The 18,512-nt window shown below is 46.5% G+C and overlaps 1 protein-coding gene across 2 annotated transcripts in view; it reads right to left on the bottom strand.

The window, feature by feature from the left end:
* The window catches only part of SEMA5B (semaphorin 5B), a 1,093,184-nt gene that overhangs the window by 133,841 nt on the left and 940,831 nt on the right, over positions 1 to 18,512 (bottom strand). For both annotated transcript variants that reach the window (XM_069616686.1, XM_069616687.1), the window contains 2 exons: positions 14,815 to 14,932; positions 6,099 to 6,280 (listed from right to left, as the gene is read on the bottom strand). In XM_069616686.1, the coding sequence (XP_069472787.1) occupies positions 6,099 to 6,280; positions 14,815 to 14,932 (300 nt within the window). The remainder of the gene's footprint in view (positions 1 to 6,098; positions 6,281 to 14,814; positions 14,933 to 18,512) is intronic.

Below are 18,512 nucleotides of genomic sequence, written 5' to 3'. Positions count from 1 at the left end.
ACTCCTGCGATAGTCCATTTTCTATCCACAACCCCGCACCCAACGTGAAATTGGCCTCAACTTCCCCCACGCGGCTTGTGGCTAAAACTGATCAAGATGCTGTTTTGGTTGTGCCGATCATCAAGATGTCGTTCAACCGTTATGATATGATATGATAGCTTATTTATAACATGCTTAATACCCAGAGGTTTCTGAGAGCGGACCTGGGGATCGAACCTGTGTTCTTTTGTGTCGTCTTGCTTCCAAGGCGAGCGCGTTGCCGCAGAGCTATCCTCCCGTTTTGGGCACAACCCTCGTTGGGGTTCACCACACTATAATAGGAGACTGCAATAAATAAAATAATAAGTGCCCTACTAAATATGGGTAGAGAAAGAAGCATACGAGTGAGGGAGATTGCCGCAGCACCATAGTGGAGGGGTGGACACATTGCTCTGCGCGATAACTTGCCACTTTACAGCTCTTGGGGCAAGATATCACCAAAGGACAACTTCTTGGTCGAGTTCGCACTGGGGGTCGCTGGCTGAGCTCAGAAGCTGGTAATTGTGCCGAGAGCCCTGCAGGCCGCAGATTGGAATCCCAGCAAGTTCAACTCAGCTTTTCATCCGGTGAAATGATGTCACTGAGTGGGGCGGCTAGAACACTCTTCATTAAATTGCCTGAAGATGACTCCTCATATCTTTGCAGCGGGGTGGGTTTTCTCACTCTGTCCTAATTATCAGAGGAGTATGAACTATCGCTGTGATTAGGTGTTGGCGCCTTGACCATCTGTCTGAGAAAAGTAGGATACCGAACCCTGCTTGCCTCTCACAGCCCCCTTGACCGATATCAACCATTTGCAAACACTGGTTGATGACAGGTGCCAATTACGGCTTCCTGGCAATGCTATCTACTTCAAATGCATTATTGCTATGCGGCTAATGCCCATCACCTGGTAGTGATGCCAACCTATCGACAAACAAGCACCCCATCTCGTGATACCTTTTAGAGGCGCCTATTGATGGTGTTTGATTATTACAGTCGCACAGCATTGTTAGCTGCCTATTACAAAAGCCAATGTTCCTGATTCATGCCCATTTAAGACCCTATGCCCCTGATGCATGACTATGTGTAAGCCCCTGCTGCTTATGTGTGCCTGTTTTACACATATTTCGAAGCTACCTGCCCAGGCTACCAGCCTTTTTCAGCTTCCTGCAAGTGCACAGCTGCCAGGTTTCCCAGTTCTATGTGTGGCATCTCGAGACAGTCCTAGTTTTTCCCATTGTATCCTGGGGCTTGTGGGCCCACACTTGCAATAGGATAAACAAAACTCCAAATCCCAGCATGCCATGGGAAAGTTAGGATGAAGGTGTCACACATGAAACTGGGACACCTGGCAGCTATACAAGTGCACAGCCACCCACTTGGGGAAAAACAGAAATCCAACTCACTTCCTGTAGCAATGCGGCACATCCCACTAGACACTGGCCACACTCTGGCTGCTACTGGCCTGGTCCAGACTAGAGCCGGGGAATCTTTCGCACCCTTCAGCCAAGCTCTTTTATGCATCAAAGCATGCTGACCGTCGAGAGATGCGTAAGCACACCTGTCCAAATTGGGAGGCAATGCGCACATATAGGGCCTGCGGGGCAACTTGCAACTTCAGCAATTTGGAGCGGGAATTGAGTCAACATACACAACTTTACAAACACAACTCTCCCTCTGAAGACTGAGTGCACCCTTGGGTGACTTCCAAAATAAATGCTTTCCCATCATGCAACCGCTTTACCGCCATGCATATGGTCTGGTGCTTGTATTGCCAAAGTCCTCCCCAGGAACTGTTTCTGCAGCATTTCCAGTGTGCAAGGTAACAGCATTCAAAAACAGTGGCCTCGGAAAAGGCACAGGTAGGTAGGAATAGAATAAGGGAGCAAAGTGAATCAGATGGCCATGTCTAGAATCAATGTAGTCATCTCCCACTGGGCCATGTTTAAATAGCTACCTTGGTTCCTACTTCCCATTCAAGACGAAGTTGCTATTAAGTGTACAATAGCAGCACAGGGTATTATTATTCTGGTGCAGTGGCAACACCTAAAGTACCATCAAATCGGAAGATACACCATTATCATGCTCCTAGCTCAGCATTCTCCCTGCAATACCAGCAACATGTCAGGAAGGCCTCAGTAACAGTGCTTTCAGGTAGAAGCAGATCTTCCAGGGTGAAGAGAGTAACAGTGCTTTCAGGTAGAAGCAGATCTTCCAGGGTGAAGAAAGTACCAGTGCTTTCAGGTAGAAGGAGATCTTCCAGGGTGAAGAGAGTAACAGTGCTTTCAGGTAGAAGGAGATCTTCCAGGGTGAAGGGAGTAACAGTGCTTTCGGGTAGAAGGAGATCTTCCAGGGTGAAGGGAGTAACAGTGCTTTCAGGTAGAAGGAGATCTTCCAGGGTGAAGGGAGTACCAGTGCTTTCAGGTAGAAGGAGATCTTCCAGGGTGAAGGGAGTAACAGTGCTTTTGGATAGAAAGAAATGTTCCAGGGGAAAGAGAGTAACAGTGCTTTCAGGTATAAAATCTTCCAGAGTGAAGGGAGTAACAGAGCTTTCAGGTAGAAGATCTTCCCAGGTGAAGGGAGTAACAGTGCTTTCAGGTAGGAGAAGATCATCCTGAGTGAAAGGAGTAGCAGTGTTTTCAGGTACAAGGAGATCTTCCCGGGTGAAGTGAGTAACAGGGCTACCAGTGTCTTTGGGTAGAAAGAGATCTTCCCGGGTGAAGGGAGTAACAGTGATTTCAGGTAGAAAGAGATCTTCCCAGGTGAATGGAGTAACAGGGCTTTCGGGTGATGGAGATCTTCTAGGGTGAAGGGAGTAACAGTGCTTTCAAGTAGAGGGATATCTTCTAGGGTGTTGGGAGTAACAGTTCTTTCTGGTAGAAGGAGATCTTCCTGGCTGAAGAGAGTAACAGTACTTTCAGGTAGAGGGATATCTTCCAAGATGAAGGGAGTAACAGTTCTTTCTGGTAGAAGGAGATCTTCTTGGCTGAAGGGAGTAACAGTGCTTTCAGGTAGGAAATCTTTCTGGGTGAAGGGAGTAACAGTGCTTTCAGGTAGAAGGAGATCTTCCAGGGTGAAGGGAGTACCAGTGCTTTCAGGTAGAAAGAAATCTTCCCAGGTGAAGAGAGTAACAGTGCTTTTGGTTAGAAAGAAATCTTCCAGGGGGAAGAGAGTAACCGTGCTTTCAGGTAAGAGATCTTCCAGAGTGAAGGGAGTAATAGTGTTTTCAGCTAGAAAGAAATCTTACTGGGTGAAGGGAGTAACAGTGCTTTCAGGTAGAAGGAGATTTTCCGGGGTGACGGGAGAAACAGTGCTTTCAGGTAAGAGATCTTCCAGGGTGAAGGGAGTAACAGTCCTAAGAGTGCTTTAATGTAGAAGGAGATCTTCCATGGTGAAGGGAGTAACAGTACTTTCAAGTAGAAGATGTTCCTGTGTGAAGGAAGTAACAGTGCTTTCTCCTGTGCATGCTTACCGGTACCGTACTTCCCAGACCGCCATGCTCGTAATGAGGGCCATTTTTTTGAGGATCATTAGTTACGTGGCTTGCACACAGCCTAGTAGCACATGTGACTTGTATAAACACTATTGGAAGTTAAATGATCTTTTCAGATACCGTGTTTGAGAGTCATTAGTTATGTGACTTGCGTGCACCTAAGTAGCAGGTGACTCCTATATATACATTTAGAAGTTATATGAGACACTGTGTTTGAGGGTCGTTAGTTATGTTACTTGCACGCATCTTAGTAGCACGTGACTCGTATACACACCTTTGGGAGTTACATGACCTTTAGAGACACCGTGTTTGACTTTGTTCTTAGAACATGTCCTTCTAGTATGCCTCTCGTCTTCAATTGTTTTTGCTTAACTTTTTTTTCTACCACCAGTCCGGTGCACAGAGTCTTTCGAGCTTAGTTGTCATGGCTGCAATATTGTACTCTACTACAGTATGGCCGTCTCACTGATACTGAGCTGGACATGTCCCCATTCCTTTAAACCTGGTGGCTGTGAGCATAAGAGGCAAAGCCAGGCCAAGCTGTCGACACTATGATCTGCTCACTTGAAAAGTGTTTCGATGAGAAACGTTTAAAGTTTCTAATAAAGTATTTCGAGGGGAATCAGTGATTGGGTCGACAAGTCCGCTGGCGGCACGTGAGGATGTCAGTGGCCTGACCAATGGTTTCAATGGAGAGCTAGTGATTGATGCCACTCATTTCAAGTGTGATGTCATTTGTGATGTCATGCGTGGTGCATTGAGTGCAGGAGTTGTGGTCGGGCAGCAAGCCCTTATGGGTGAATTTGGGATCTGTTTAAGTGGTGTGTTGGAACCTCAGTGAACTAATGTTCTTCATGAAAATCAGAGTTAAACGTTACTATTACAACCAGACTTACCGACGAATAATGTCAGCAAAAAAGTAGCATATATATATAGCATTGACCAACAAAGGCGCTGTCTATTGCCTCTTTGGAACCTGAACAGCGAGTAAGAACAAGTACACGAAAAGGGTGCAATCATACGAAAAGGGTGCAATCCTGCGAAAGGGGTGCTATCATACGAAAAGGGTGCAATCATACGAAAAGGGTGGAATCATACGAAAGGGGTGAAATCATACGAAAGGGGTGCAATCATACGAAAGGGGTGCAATCATTTCAGAAGTTCCCATTAACAATAAAGTTTTAAGATAATATTACAGAAGGAATTTAAGAACATCCATTGTGCCAAAACCATGCAAGACAACCCTGCAGAGAACAGCAGCATTGCAAAAGTGAAATTGCAGAAGTCTACACACTTTCAACATGCTTTCTTCCATTTTCTCATTTTAAATTTTTTACCACCATACAAAGTTTGTTGCTGCCACTCCTGGACATGAATAGGGTTGAAGTGTTCCACCAGGAGAAAATCCTGATTACCAGAGGGGAGAGGCAAGAATCACAACTGTGAAGGCATCACATTTTATGAAAGGGAGCCATTTCTTTCTGGTGTGTTGTGTATCTTGCAAGTGTGTGTTTGTTAAAGGGCTGGGATAGTGGAGGGTTTAGATTCAGTCTTTTTTCTATGCTCCACCCTTTTTCACTTGTGTGGTGTCAATCGTTCTCTAGCACCCTATTCACCATAAATCAAGTAACAATGAATGTATTTCTGGTACACAATGAAAGACCTCCCACTTTTGCAATAGTAATATTGCCTTTTGGAGAAAGCATTTTCTTATCTGCCTTATTACTCAGTTCCCCTGAACTTGTCTCTTGCCTCTTGTGTACATGCCACCATAGCCACATCTCTATTTTATATACATATCAGGATACCAATTGCACCACCTAAGTGTTGTTCCCGCCTGAGTAATGCTGAGCTCAGTTATACGCGTAATCAGCATGATTGTTCTGTGCACTGTGCTACTGTGTTGGTATGATGTTCATTCATCAGTGTTTTTTTGATCTTTTTTTCTTCCGATTTGTTCTTTAAAAAAAACTAAATCGAAAAATATAGGGGGCTTTGGGTAAGGGTATATCAGGGGTGGGGTGGTTGGGTATAGTTTACAATTAATAGAGGGAAAGAGATTGAGCGAGGAAACCCCCAACAACAAAAAAACAAAAATGTCAATGAGTTTTTTTTGAAAAAACTAATTTCGGTAAAAAAAAATCAAGAAAAATACTGTTGACGAATGAACATAGAACCCCTGTGTTGACAGGATTGCTGTTTCCATTGCTGTCTCCTATCTCTTCCGTTGGAATGTCCATCTTCCTAGTGACTGATGTGTCCCGTACCGTGACAGCGAGTGCATCAATGTACAGAGGGACGCTCTAAGTCAGGGGTCTGCCACCTGCGGCTCTCCAGATGTTTTAGACTACAGCTCCCATCATTCTCCACTATTCACTTTGCTGGCTAGTGCAAATGGGAGTTGTAGTTCAAAACATCTGGAGAGCCAAAGGCTGTATACCCCTTCTCTAAGTAGTAAGAGGTCAAGTAAAATCTTAGCTCCCCCAAAGTAGACAAACACAACAAACCCCCTCCGCACTCCACCCCACCACCACTTTCAGTAGACCTTTTAATCCATTAGGAGACAAACCAAACAGAAACCTACCTGGAACAATTTGCAATCTCAATCCTGGCTCCCCCGCAGCCTCGGCCTCCGCAACGAGGAAGGGGGCTATCACATGACCTTGAGCGGCACATGCACGCGCCTGTGCTGGCACCGTCCGAATGCTCGCAGGGTTGCCACGGAGACCAGGGCCCGAATCCACCATCTGTAGTCAGGTTCCTCACCTAATTAAAACAAAATGTCATCAATGTGACCTTCCGGCTTTGACTGAGGTTCACGCAACAATAGTGACAGCAGTGGAGGTAAAGGAGAAAGGCACGATAAGTCTACTACCGCTGGCACACATCACGTTCGGTCAGCATTTGCCCCGCCAACTACAATTTCATTACGCTTATTATGTTTCATAAAATAGTATCAGCTGTGCCCAGGCTTGAACGCTACCTAGAGCCATTATTTCCATAATTAATTACCCAAATATCCTGGCACTTCAGAGCAGTCGCACACCAGCAACCAGAAGAGAAATTGAATAGATGTTGAAGACAGCATCATTTGACTCTCAAACCATACGACATTGGTTTTTGATGGACATGTTTTACGACTGAACCCCATTTTCCTGTTATATTTCCAAGTCTGATTAGATCATGGAATCTTCCATCTGTATCATACTTCTCATCACTTATTTAATATGTCAGCTTCAGGTTTGCTTTGAAGAGCAGCTCCCATGTAAGGTTAAATTGAAGTTCTATCAACGTAATCTCCCTGGGGGTTCCCCAGAATGCCATGAGTCATTATTTTGAGAAACGATCCTCGCCGCCTCCGCAGATAAGATGGTGATACTTGCCTCACCAGGGTTATATTGAGGCCCAATATTCAACATGTTGGAGGGTCTAACAGTAGAGATCACATGACCGTCCCCTGATGGTACATCACTGGGTTCTGAAACAGCTCAGGGAAGTGCCTGCATGAGGGACCTGGCACGCTAAGCGCTACATGAGAGAAACCTAGCAAGGTGTGTGTGAAGACACTATAAGGCTGCGAGGGTGTGGCTTTTCACAACATGGAGGAACTCTGAATCTGAAAATGTGATCTGTAAGTGGCGTGTGGCCACCGATCTCTTACACCAAAGTTACAAGATTTTTAGACCAGGATAAGAGCTCTGTCAGAAAAGAGGTGGAAGGAAGTCCCCCACCTGACTGACCTAATGAGGGCGCCACGGGGGCCAGGCGCCTCCCCATGGTAGCAGACGATGAGCTCAGGGGCTGATATGTTGAAGACTCCCGGTCACCCCCACTTATTTTTTAATTTTTTATTGTTTGCTGGCTTGGTGCTTCTACAATAAGAATATGCGGTTTCAAAGCGCCCAAAGGGCAGGGAGGCTGGGAAATACATTCCAAAACAATATTTAAGAGCAGAGGCAGAAGCGGGAGAGGGACTAACCTACTATACCTTGTGAGTATTCAGAACGTGCAAGTGCAGAAAGGAAGTAAGTACTGGGGAGCCATGGCCATGGGTGAGCCATGGACAAAGTGCTAGACATAAGCAGAGAACTAACACATGAGGGAAAACGGGGACACTGTCCCTTTAAGAGACTCCACTCTAGCACTGGAGAATGTGAATCTGAATGGTAGCAGTGATCCCATGTATCCCCGTGTGTACAGAGAGGCCATTCAGCCCTCAGGGAGCTGACACAGTTGCCAACACCTGTACCTTTAAGAGGACCGAGTTTTCTGAGCCCAAACAAACATCTCGCATATCATTTTGGTTTCTCAGATACTGTGACTGGAGCCCTGCTCGGACATCAGAGCCACTTTGAAGATTTCTTTGCGATAGGGAGCTTGCAAGGACCACAGAGCCAAAGTGATTTTGCCTACGATGCTTACTCTCCAAGCTCGCATGAAAAAACAGAGTGGGGATTTCGGTGCAGCTTGCTTAGCGAGTGCGGACAGAAGACAGCTGCACACTGCATGCTCTGTTCGTCCTCGGACAGCAAACCCACGGGACTCCGGGATGTCTCGGCAGCGCTGACATGCACGGCGCTTTCAGAGAAATGGCACTACATGCGACAGTACTCACTAGTAAAGCAGACTCTCAAAGTGCACAAACCCAGGCTCCTGCACATTTAAACCCTAGAATTGGGAGTGGAATTTAAAACGACAGGTCAGCATGATACAAGCACGATACGTCCTCCCAGTTCCAAGTCACACACAGGTGACAATCAAGCACTAGCAGTCACTCACTTGTTCAAACAGGTTCAGATCCTCACATGAAGCTTGCCGCCATGGGAGGGGGCACATGGCTATTTAAGTCCAAACGCAGGAGGTTGGTTGGAAACGTCAGGAGCAGGTTGGCTCCAGAGAGGAGGTGGCTGCTTGGAGATACCTGAAGAGGAGGTGGCAGGAGAATGTCCGACTCGAGCAAAGTCCTAGCAGGTAAGAGCAGGAGGGTATGACAACGCATGCATGGCCCACGGCAGAGGTTCAGGCTGCGACCCTGATCTGAAGCAGTCAACCCCATGGCGGGAGGAGGAGTGAGCATGTGACATGACGTGGAGGAGGAGAACGACCAGAGCAGTAGTAGAAAGGGGATTGTCAGATTACTGCGCACCCTATTTGATCGCAGGAGAATTTGTCACACATTTCGTTATGGGTTTTGATGCATATATATGTGGGGGGTGGGTTCAGGGAAATAATTATTGTAGGGGATTAAGGGTGGAGTGTGGGGGGTCTCCACCCACATATATACGTGGCAAAATAAGCCTGTCAAAAAAAGCAATTCGACCAATTCTCCTCCGACCAAATACATTCAATGTAATCAACCCAAACCATAGAAAGTGGTGAGAGGGTATGAGACAGGACCCCTAAGGCAGGAAGGCGATAGAGACCCTCCTAAAGACCAGCCCCATGAGCACTTAGGGGAGGCAATATCCAGTTGCCTCAGTAGTCAAGTGAAGGCAGCAGGATACCCCAAGAAAAGACAAAACAAGTGTCTATGAGAAGACCAGGGAAGAAGGGTGAGTTTTGGGGGAACCCCAAGAAGCACAGAGGAGAAAGGTTTAGGAAACTCTAAAGCCTGACTTGAGACTTCAAAGAAGTCCTTTTTAGGGGAAGGGTACCGAAAAGTGAAGTGAAAAGTGTGGAACCTCTTTTTTTTAAATGATAGGTTAGGGGAAGGCTTATTTGGTGTACCTCGATTCGCGTTATAGGATCTGATTGGCTGTTTTGTGTTCTCTGTGTCATATTCCTAAAACAAAGGAAAACGTGGCTTAGTTTGCATTGCTGTCCTAATCTGAGTATTGATCAATGTCACCCTCGTGACAGATGAAAAACCCTCTACAAAGATGAATTCATCTACAGGTGGGCCTGTGGGTAACTACAATAGTAAGCAACGAGTTGCACTAAGCTGTGTAACCATTGCTTGCAGCATGTTAGAATTTATAAAAAGGTTATTACCATGGTGATAGGATTCTGAATAATTGGGAAGGGAGGACAGAGCAAGAGATCCCCAAGGATCTGCATCTGGACTTGGGGCATTGTGTATGGATCTGAGTTTCCTTAAATGCAGCAAGAGTATATGCTTCTAACACTCCCTCCCTATTGAGAATGGCAGAGTGCATTGAGCGCTTGATTCTGCCGCCTGCGCGCGACCTGCTGCTCACAAACCTGAACGAACGCAGCCTTTCATACTCCCATGGTTGACAACATGAGTACTAGTCACCTGGGTAGGAGCAATGCTGGGGGCCAACACAACACCAGAAGCCTGGACTCAGCCAGATTGCAAAACCAAGAACTGCAAAAAGGGAAAGACCAGGAAGCAAGCCTTGTCCAATGGCACACCGAGAAAATGCAGCTCTCTGTCTGGCATCGAACTGGCCACACCTCGTACACTATTCAGAAAAGGGCTGATAATACAGCTCCTCGAACAGCATCCTATGGACTGAATCTGTGTGACCACTACATCTCGCGCCTTGAAACACGTGTATAGGCCCGTTATAAATGCCATATCATATCACATCTCATACATCCCTTGCCTATAACACTCAGCATCCCCTCTCCCCATATCCCTCTAATGGTACCCATTATATTTTATGCTAATGATATCGATCTTATTGTATCCCATTGTTGTAATCTGTTGTATAGCGCTCTGTTGCCTCCCTGCTAGGTTTGCTCTATCTAACACTGGAGGATAACACAGAGGCATCGGGCTGGTCTTGGAAGCAAGACCACGCAGAGCAACAGAGGTTTGAATCCCGGATCTGGGCTTAGGCGCGTTATAAAAAAAAAACATTAAATACAAATACAATAAAATGCATACATAGATAACACCTGCTATTCACAGCGCAAAACCAGTAGGGAGTGCAATATATACATATCGAAACATTATTATCGGTGCATGCTAATGCTATCAATCGGGTGCATTTTATTTATTTCTTGCTGCCTCTGCAACCCTAGTGGCCTGAAATGTATTAGAGGGTAAAACAGTGATTTCTGAAAGGGTCCAAACAGGGAAGATGAAAATGCAGGAACTGGTTGAAGTGTCGACAATGGGAGCCTGCACGCAATCCATGCAGTGCTTCTGAAGTGGACGCAGTTTCTGCCCTTGAACCATCGCTTCCAGGATCCCAGGGTCAGCCAGTTTGCACATGAGCTCCCCTGTATCATTGCAAGCACTAAGCAGCATGAGAGATGGCACCACATATTCAGAGAGCCTGCCTTCACCCTGTGTCCCTTTCCAGTCTAGATTTCAGAGTAAACACTGAAAGAAAACTGCTGTGTCCCATGTCTCCAACTTTCTGACCATTACTCACCACTCTCACTCTCCCACATACTCATCACAGTGAATCATCATTCCCTTCTCCAAACCCTCTCCTCACTAGGCTTCAAAATCACTGTACCTGCTTGGGCAAGCGTCCTTTCGCTCTGAACTCTACCTCTCATCTCCTCAAACTCAAACACCTCCCCTCCCACGTCCGGCCCGCTAGGTGTCCCTCATTGGTCAGTCCTGGACCCTACACTTCACCCTCTACACCACCTCCCTGGGCAAACACATCTCATCCTTTGGCTCCCAATGCCACCTCTTCCTGATGACAACAATACCTTCCTCTTCTTTCCGTCTTTCGCCCCATGAACCTCAGGAGGATAGCTCAGCAGCAACGTGCTCGCCTTGGAAGCAAGACGACACGTAGCAGCACAAGTTCGATCCCCGGGGCCGCGCTTAGAAACCTCTGGGTATTAAGTGCGTCATGAATAACTTATTATATCATAACCGTAAAAGGGGTTAATCCTTCTCCTGAACTCCATGGTCAACCCCACCCTCCCATCACCTCTTTCCTTTCTTCCTGACCTCTTCCCTCCATCACCTATGGCTTGCAACCCTTGGGTCCAGCTTGAACAGAAATCCTAAACGTAGTCATTTCTTTACCGCTACTGCAGCCAGGAATAACCTACCATACATCAGGAAAATCCACCTGCACCTCACCCGCCACTCTCTGCCCTGCGGCTCCGCAAGCTTGGCTATTGATCTGGCCTCCTCAGTCTACTCCTCTACTTTTCTTGACTATATTCAACAAAGTTCTCAACTTTGCTAGGACTTTCTACAACCGAAGTCGATCCTTCAACATGTTTGCATGCTTCTGTCATGCCAGATGGCTCCTTATGCATAACCAGTCCCTCTTTAAGATTCTACTCCTCCTTTTCAAAACAATTCATGACCTTTAACCTCTATACCTTGCTAACTGCATCCCTTCCAAGTCTCTCTCTCTAGCACTGCAATGCTCATATCTCAACAAACTACCTGCCCAACGCCTCTGTGCCTACTCCTGCTCTTTCACCCTACTAGCCCTCTACAATGGAATGCCCCACCCCCTCCATCAAAGCCATAGAATTAGTGGAACCTTTCTAGACCATGCTCAAGGGCCACCTGCTAACTAACAACGCGGCACCCAAAACCCCTTTGATTCCCTCCTCACCTGACTGCCCAGCCACCCTTCCTTGAAGTGTTATGTAGTTATGTCTGTATGCATGCAGGTAGCGCCTGTGTAAAATAATGGTCCGTGGGTCACATGTCTATCCTATGCGCTGTTCAGTAGTCCATAGCCCCAGTCTATGTCCTATGCTGCTTTGCAATACCCCATCTGGAATCTGCTTGTTCTCAGTGGCATGATCACTGTAACTTGTAAAGGCACCCGGATGTGGTGCTACCTCCACTATCCGTTCTGTATTCTATATGCAGCATTTCTGTTCGAAAAATCAACCCAAATTAAACAATAAATACAAGATAATGGAGGGCTCCCAGTGCAGCCTTGAGCAGCTAGGATCTTGCAGAGCCATTAGAAATGGTCAAGTAAGCACAGGGGGGAAACCTAGAGAGGTAAAGAGGATCAAGGCAATATAAATGAGCAATAGTCATTTAAACTGATACTGACATGAAACAAATTGTCTTTTGTTTAAAGCGTAAACAACAGCACAATGCCAAAGCCTCCAGTCTTGGAAAGATGAACCGTGCAATTCTGTTTTTCGCTAACACTGCTGGAGGAGGAAGTGCCGAAGGGGGGCGGGGAGGGGGGCTTTGTGGGGCTGAAGTCCAAGTTCACTGCAGCAACAAATGCACATTGATGAGACAGTCATCCGGGAGGAGGCTGGGGAGACTGACGAGCGCCACTGAAATGGCTCACGCACACACAGAGAACCTCCTTGCATCGCTCCCAGAAAGACATCCATGCAGTGGATTGGGGAGGAATGGCTCTAACCACAAACACCGAGTCAGAAATACACAGTCCTTTCATGGACAACCTCAAACGGTGCCAGGGTTTGTAGCAGACACGGTCAATTCATGGGAGGATAGGGAGGATAGCTCAGGGGCAACGTGCTCGCCTTAGAAGCAAGACGACAAGGAGCACCACAGGTTCAATCTCCGGTGCACCGCGCGCATAGAAACCTCTGGGTATTAAGCGCGCTATAAATAACCTATCATATCATAACATTATCAATCCTGCCATTTTCAACAATAAGTGACAAGGGAAGCAGGGGCCATCAGCCAGCAGCAGACAATGAATAAAAAACAGGGCATGCTCATAGCGCATGCCAGTGTGTGAAACACCACACATTCACCTGTGTAACGGACATCATGCTACTAAGCCATCTCTCTTTAAAATTAAGCACCTTAAAGTGTGATATCCACTGATGACCGCAAAATGTCGTGTGATGGCCGGAAATGATGGGTCAAAGCTTTTAACCAGTGGGAATTATTCTGGGTAGAATTCCACTCCATTGTTTGAAGATCATCCGTGACATTACAGAAGGGGACCAACCAAGTTGGCAGATCCTGACATAGAGAGGGGTCATAATCTAGTAGTTCGGGCAGGACTGCTCCATTTGGGGTTGGGGCAAGACTGGCCGACATATGGTTGGTCACCAACTGTAACGGCTCGGACAAGCCAAACAAGAACGGGCAGAGGCAGTAGATCTGGCATTGTAAATGTCAAGGGTAGGATTATTTTGAAAATCGGTCAGTGGACAAAAAAAGGTCTGAGAAGCCATTTTCAGCAAATCTCTCCAGACGTTAAACAGTTGCTCTCCCACTTACAAAATGGCGGCCACTATAACTGAGAATTCACCATGATGCACTCTTTCTGCATCACTGAGCAGATGTGTACCTCTAATATGCATCTTCAAGAGAAGAGGGCAGACAGCAAAGCTCTAACTTCAAAGGGCAAAAAAGTGGTTGCTTGGAATGGTACCCCAAAGGAATTCCCAGTGGTAAAGAAGAGTGAGGTCAAGAATGTTCATCCATTATTTCTTGATTTTCACAAAACATGTCAGTGTTTTCTGGTATTTCCATGCAGACGAAACAGGGTGGAGGGGGAGGGGAATAAGGTCTGATTTCCATATTATTAGCCCCCTTTTACATCACAGTGTAAAACAATGTACATGAAAACAATATAATGGAATTCTACCACAAAGAATTCTTATTGGTTAAAATGCACTGGCCAATCAGTTCCATCAATCATTGTATGCTTTCCTTCCCCAAGAGTGCTGGCCCAAAGGAATCAAACATCACTTGCCTGATGAAGACCAATACAACCAACATGCACGAGGTGTTTGTGTTCCCATGACGGAGCGGGAGAGAAGGGGCTAGTATTTTCAGAAGAAATTGGCCCTTTGGAGGTAGAGTCAAGCTTGACTTGCATGAGGTTGGTGCTCATCTATAATGGCACAGAAAAGATAAAAACAGATGGCAGGGGAAACTACCAAGGCGATTTCGTAACGGCTATGAAACACTGGCCTCAAGTATGTTCATACATCACTTTTTGCTTTTTTAACATACTGCATCCGTTCATGTTACCAGCTGGACTGCACAAGGCCACGCACATTGGCGTGCCACAAGCCTTTCTGCATAGACCACAACCATAGAGACGTCATTATCAACACTTACTGTTGGATTTGATTCTACTTATCAGATTAAAGATTAAATTGTGATTCAGGTGTTTAGACAACTGTACATTTTGAGATTTAGATAATGTGTTTGACTCAGGTGTTGGAATATATGTGTATTATGTAATGTGACTGCGATTTTTGCGTTGTAAGACAAATATAGATTATAATTAGTCTGTTACCCAGGTTTTTATAAATGCACATTGCTATTGAATATCTTATAGGTTTGCCATAAACTAGATGTGCACAGGATTACTCTGTGGCCGTTCTTTATTCAAGCAATGCACAGCGCAAAGGTATCTGGTTTCTTTTGCATACTAAGCACTTACCGGGCACTCTGTGATGTTCTGAGTCCAGAGGCTCATGTTGGAGCTGTCCTCGATGGTGGTGCAGCGCCGCTGCTTGCTGTCCCATCCACAGTACGGGTCCCTGGATCCCAGGCAGATCCTGGTGGAGAAATGTTGATTGACAGGGATTATGCATGTTAGGAAGCGAGACTTGTTCCGCGGTCTAAGAGACTGGAATGTCGATTTCCCGACAGTTCTCATCAGGGGCCTACACATCACTAAACAAAATCACGATAGGCTGTGCCTTGGAAACGGAGATGCTTCTCACGGCATGGGATATAATACAGAGGGTTCTGGGTCCACTGCTCCAAGTGCAAACAAAAAAGTAGAGGAACTATGTTCCCTCACCCAACCCCTTTTTTGCCCACTCCCACCATACTCACTGACAACGCCCACCCTTCAAGCCCCATTGCTGGGGCTTTTCTTTCCTAAACTGCACCCTGCAACAATTGAGTTTTACAACAGTTTTAGTAAAACTGAAGAAAACACAATGAAAGAAAATGGATTCAAATTACCACCATTCGTGTGTCATTGTCCCACTCATCATGCACGCTACAGACACAGCCCTCCCGTTGCCAACATACAAGTCTGAGCCTACAGCCATTCATACTCAGATCCAGATCGCCGTCAAGCTGGACAGCCATTCATACTCAGATCCAGATCGCCATCAAGCTGGACAGCCATTCATACTCAGATCCAGATCGCCATCAAGCTGGACAGCAATTCATACTCAGATCCAGATCGCCATCAAGCTGGACAGCCATTCATACTCAGATCCAGATCGCCATCAAGCTGGACAGCCATTCATACTCAGATCCAGATCGCCATCAAGCTGGACAGCCATTCATACTCAGATCCAGATCGGCGTCAAGCTGGACAGCCATTCATACTCAGATCCAGATCGCCATCTAGCTGGACAGCCATTCATACTCACATCCAGATTGCCATCAAGCTGGACAGCCATTCATACTCAGATCCAGCTCGCCATCAAGCTGGGCTGTTTCGGAACGGGTTGTACATCCAAAACAGTCTATTCAAATAAATAATCATCTTGAGAGATAACGCAGTGCAACGTTATACTGGCCTGACATCTGGACGGTGTAGGTTCGAGACCCCAGTAGGGATGAAGTTTAAGACAAAAAGGATTTGTTTTAAAGTTGCCATCCTGGAACAGTATCCCAGGTCGCGTAAAGTAAGGGAACGATCAACGATGATGGGTTGCCACTAAACCTAAGGGAACGTCGTACCCTTTAATTCCTGCCCACTTTGACCTCTGTTTGGGTCATAATTATTACACATAAATCTCAACTATACTGTAAGTGCAACAGAAAAGTCTCCCCAGCACTAATCTCAACATGCCTTTTGCCCCATAACATTATCGCATCACAATCTCCATACACGGATAGAAAATGAATTGTCCGCACCCACCTTCGAACACTCCACAAATATTATAGAACTGGGCCAATGTACACATCTAAATCCAGTCCTACCATGATTGAGGCCAAGTGATTGATGGCAGAGCCTACTATCAAGCAATCCACACCTATTATTATCTATTGGGTTAATTTACTCATCTAGGTTCAATCCTAAACTTGTTTCGGGCCAGGTGACTGATGGTGGACCCTACCACAAAGCACTCCACATGTGCAATAAAGCTGCGTTAGTAGTCAAAAGTAACTCCGCTCTCACCGTGATGGTTGAACCAGTGTCAAAGACTCCACGCCTATTCTAGGACTGGATTAATCCACTGATCTGTCCAGCACTACAATGTTAGGGGATACGCAACTGGTGGTGGAATGCACCGTTAAACACCTCACACCCGTGAAAGGGTTGGGCTTATTCCTTATTCTTAATCACGTCCTACCCTGATGGGGCGAGGCGATTGATGCTCCCCCTACCATACACGATGGCAATTGCTTAATGCTGCTGTTGGACGTTTGCTTTCCTGTTGATATTATGGTATGGGGAGATTGAATGCATGTCGAGATTATTGCCAGGGAGAAATGTCTGAGGGTCAGGGGGGACTTATTCAGAGCTATTAAAAGACGAGATCATGTTTTCCATTAAGATTCCCAAACAGTCTACAGGAAGGATAGCGTGGGCCAGTAACCACTCGGATGGGTGCCACTCTAGTTAGCAGTTGCATTTACGGGGTTCACGACTCGGTGACAATGAAACCGAAGCAGAGGTTGGCCTCCTTGTATCACAGCGGAGGGCAGCGGCTAATGCCTCCCGTGATCCACGAAGACAACAAGGGCTTCAGTTCCCAGTGCACTCACCCATACACCATTCACCAGCACTGAATCACACACAACGGGTGAATGATGGGGAGAAGGGCAAGGAGGCAGGGGCACAAGGAAAGACATGCGCTCATCATGAAGAAAGGGCTCAAACTCCAAGACCAAACAAGGCATATCATAGTCAAACGGCTATATGCCAGGAACAGACAACAACCATGGTCTCGGGAGGATAGCTCAGTGGCAACGTGCTCGCCTTGGAAGCAAGACGACGCAGAGCACCACAGGTTCGATCCCCAGCTCCACGCTTAGAAACCTCTGGGTATTAAGCGTGTTATAAATAAACCATCATATCATACAGTATATTGACCCTAAAAGAAGCAAAACCTGATTCCGCTGTGCCTGACAGCGCCTAAATAAAACAGAAATGCGCCTTGAAACAGAGAGCATCGGTACAGAACTGTGCCTTGCTGGAGACACCAGAGCTGCAGCGTGACTTAAGAGACAGCACCAGATCAGAGACACCTACTGCTCCGAGCCGTCCCCTGCAAGAGAACGTATCTGCTCAGATGTGTCTCCTGAACAGAGATGTTCCCTGTTAGAGACAGCATCTCTTCTGAGCTGTGTCCTGCTCCGAGATGGGCTCTGCAAGAGAGAGTGCCTGCTATGAGGTGTGAGCGACACATTCTGCTCTGCGGATGATATAAAATATAGAATGTATCCATATCTGTTTACTATAAGAGGCAGCATGGCTCATATCTGCCTCTACTTGAAGCCGTTAGAACGGTGCCCTGTAAGAAACATCTCCTACGCAGAGCCATGCCCTCTGAGAGGAAGCTGGGACCCGGAAGTCTCCTCTGCAGAGACCTGTGCCTGCAGAAATAAAACGCCACCTCAATAACAAAGGCGGCAACACGCAACGCAAACATATCACTCATGCAAACTCTAGATTAAAAAGCTGTCCACATGTTTCTAGGCTTCGAAGAAATTGCTTTTCAAACTCCGCCAAAGAGCAATTGTCATTGAGATACCCTTGTGCACCAGGGCAACCGCGTGTCAGGTGCAATGCGGCATAAAGCATCCTGTGCGGACAAGCAGCCTGTCACTCAGGCAAACCCCAGAGGTCAGGCGAAATTAACCAATGGCGTGACGGGGCGACCGGTGCATGACCCTTGACCTGTCTGTAGAACAATGGCCTCTTTCTAGTCTGGAACTCCCAGCAGAGATTAGCAGAAGCAGTGTGCCATGATTTCTGTCTCCCTAAGCGATCTACGCACTGGTAGGAGATGGCCCTGTGGCGGAGCCACGTGATGGCGCTGCCTTTGGTACTTGCCCAACATAATTAGTCCGGTTCTGAGCAAATCACTACATTGATCTTTGCCTGAAATTGCAAGAATGTGTAACAGACATGTTTACAATACAGTGTACTACCCACATTACATG

The sequence above is a fragment of the Ambystoma mexicanum genome, chromosome 9 (assembly GCF_040938575.1).
Source record: "Ambystoma mexicanum isolate Mex_15411 chromosome 9, UKY_AmexF1_1, whole genome shotgun sequence".
NCBI classification, from domain to species: Eukaryota; Metazoa; Chordata; class Amphibia; order Caudata; family Ambystomatidae; genus Ambystoma; species Ambystoma mexicanum.
This window is presented reverse-complemented; position numbering and strand designations above follow the sequence as displayed.